The sequence below is a fragment of the Eimeria mitis genome, genomic scaffold, assembly GCF_000499745.2.
Source record: "Eimeria mitis Houghton genomic scaffold, Emh_scaff322, whole genome shotgun sequence".
Taxonomy (NCBI): domain Eukaryota; phylum Apicomplexa; class Conoidasida; order Eucoccidiorida; family Eimeriidae; genus Eimeria; species Eimeria mitis.
The window spans coordinates 9,723-10,707 of NW_013571557.1; the positions used below are offsets into that span (position 1 = coordinate 9,723).

At 55.1% G+C, this 985-nt stretch overlaps 1 protein-coding gene across 1 annotated transcript in view; it reads left to right on the top strand.

Moving 5' to 3' along the window:
- EMH_0007840 (uncharacterized protein) overlaps nucleotides 1–985 on the top strand; it is a gene marked incomplete at both ends in the record, with an annotated part of 14,484 nt that overhangs the window by 9,607 nt on the left and 3,892 nt on the right. Inside the window, 1 exon segment of the mRNA XM_013498149.1 lies at nucleotides 267–951. Within this exon segment, the coding sequence (XP_013353603.1) occupies nucleotides 267–951 (685 nt within the window).

The window sequence follows — 985 nt, forward strand, 5'->3', positions numbered from 1 at the left end:
TGACGCCAACAGCTGCTGCAGCCTCCAAGAAGAACTCCAGGTAGGGGAAGAAAGATACACGGACCCACAAAAGCAGCCTACGCTCCACCATGACCCAACATGCACATTCGAAACCCCCTCTGCACACTACCGCAACGGAAGAAGACATTTCGTAGCGTTTTTCTCAGCGAAATCTACCTAAGGAGCGCCAGGAGCAGATTTGTCCTGCCTGCGAATACGAAAAGTAGAATTGCTGCATATGGACCACCGCTTGCGCATGAGTGCAGGTCTTTGTTGATGGGCCTTGTGGAGCTTTGCTATACGGTCGCCGGTTGACACAGGAGACACTTGCGGCCTTCTGTGAGAAGCCCGTGGAGGGTCGGTATTGCTGGGCTTCCTTCCTCTCTCGTGTTGACGCTCATAAACGGCGGAATGGGGCTGCCTGCGGTCTCGTTCAAGCTGTCGAAGCTGTGTTAGAGGCATGGTGTTACAAAGACCCCACCAGCAGCCCCTCAAGGTACTGCTTTGCCCAAGTGGAGGATGCACTGGAGGCTGCCGACCTTCGGTCCCTGGGGTCAAAGACATCAAGTCAGCTGGATGAGATATGCGGGGAGAAGAGCTGTTTCAGGAGCAACCTGAGGTACCTTGACAATATGACATTGCTTCAAACAGCGTGGCAGATCCTCCACGCACCAACAGATGAAGGGAGGCAAGGGGATGTCTCTCCATTTGCGCCCGAAATATCCAGAACTTTTGGTAGGGTCCCTGAAGCAGCTGCGGCTCGGCGACTTCAAGGAGGGGGGACAAAAGGAGCTGGCACTTTCAGTCAGGGATTCTATGAGCACACTCGCCGGCTTCTGGACGCTCGCGAGAGGGCGCAGCATCACATGGAGGCGGCAGTCTCAGCGGCAGCTGCTTTTAGTGGCTTGCATGAGCAAATTGAGAAAACCGGCAGAACGCCGCTTGAGAGAGGTACACGCAATCATGGAACAGCCCCTAGAAGGCG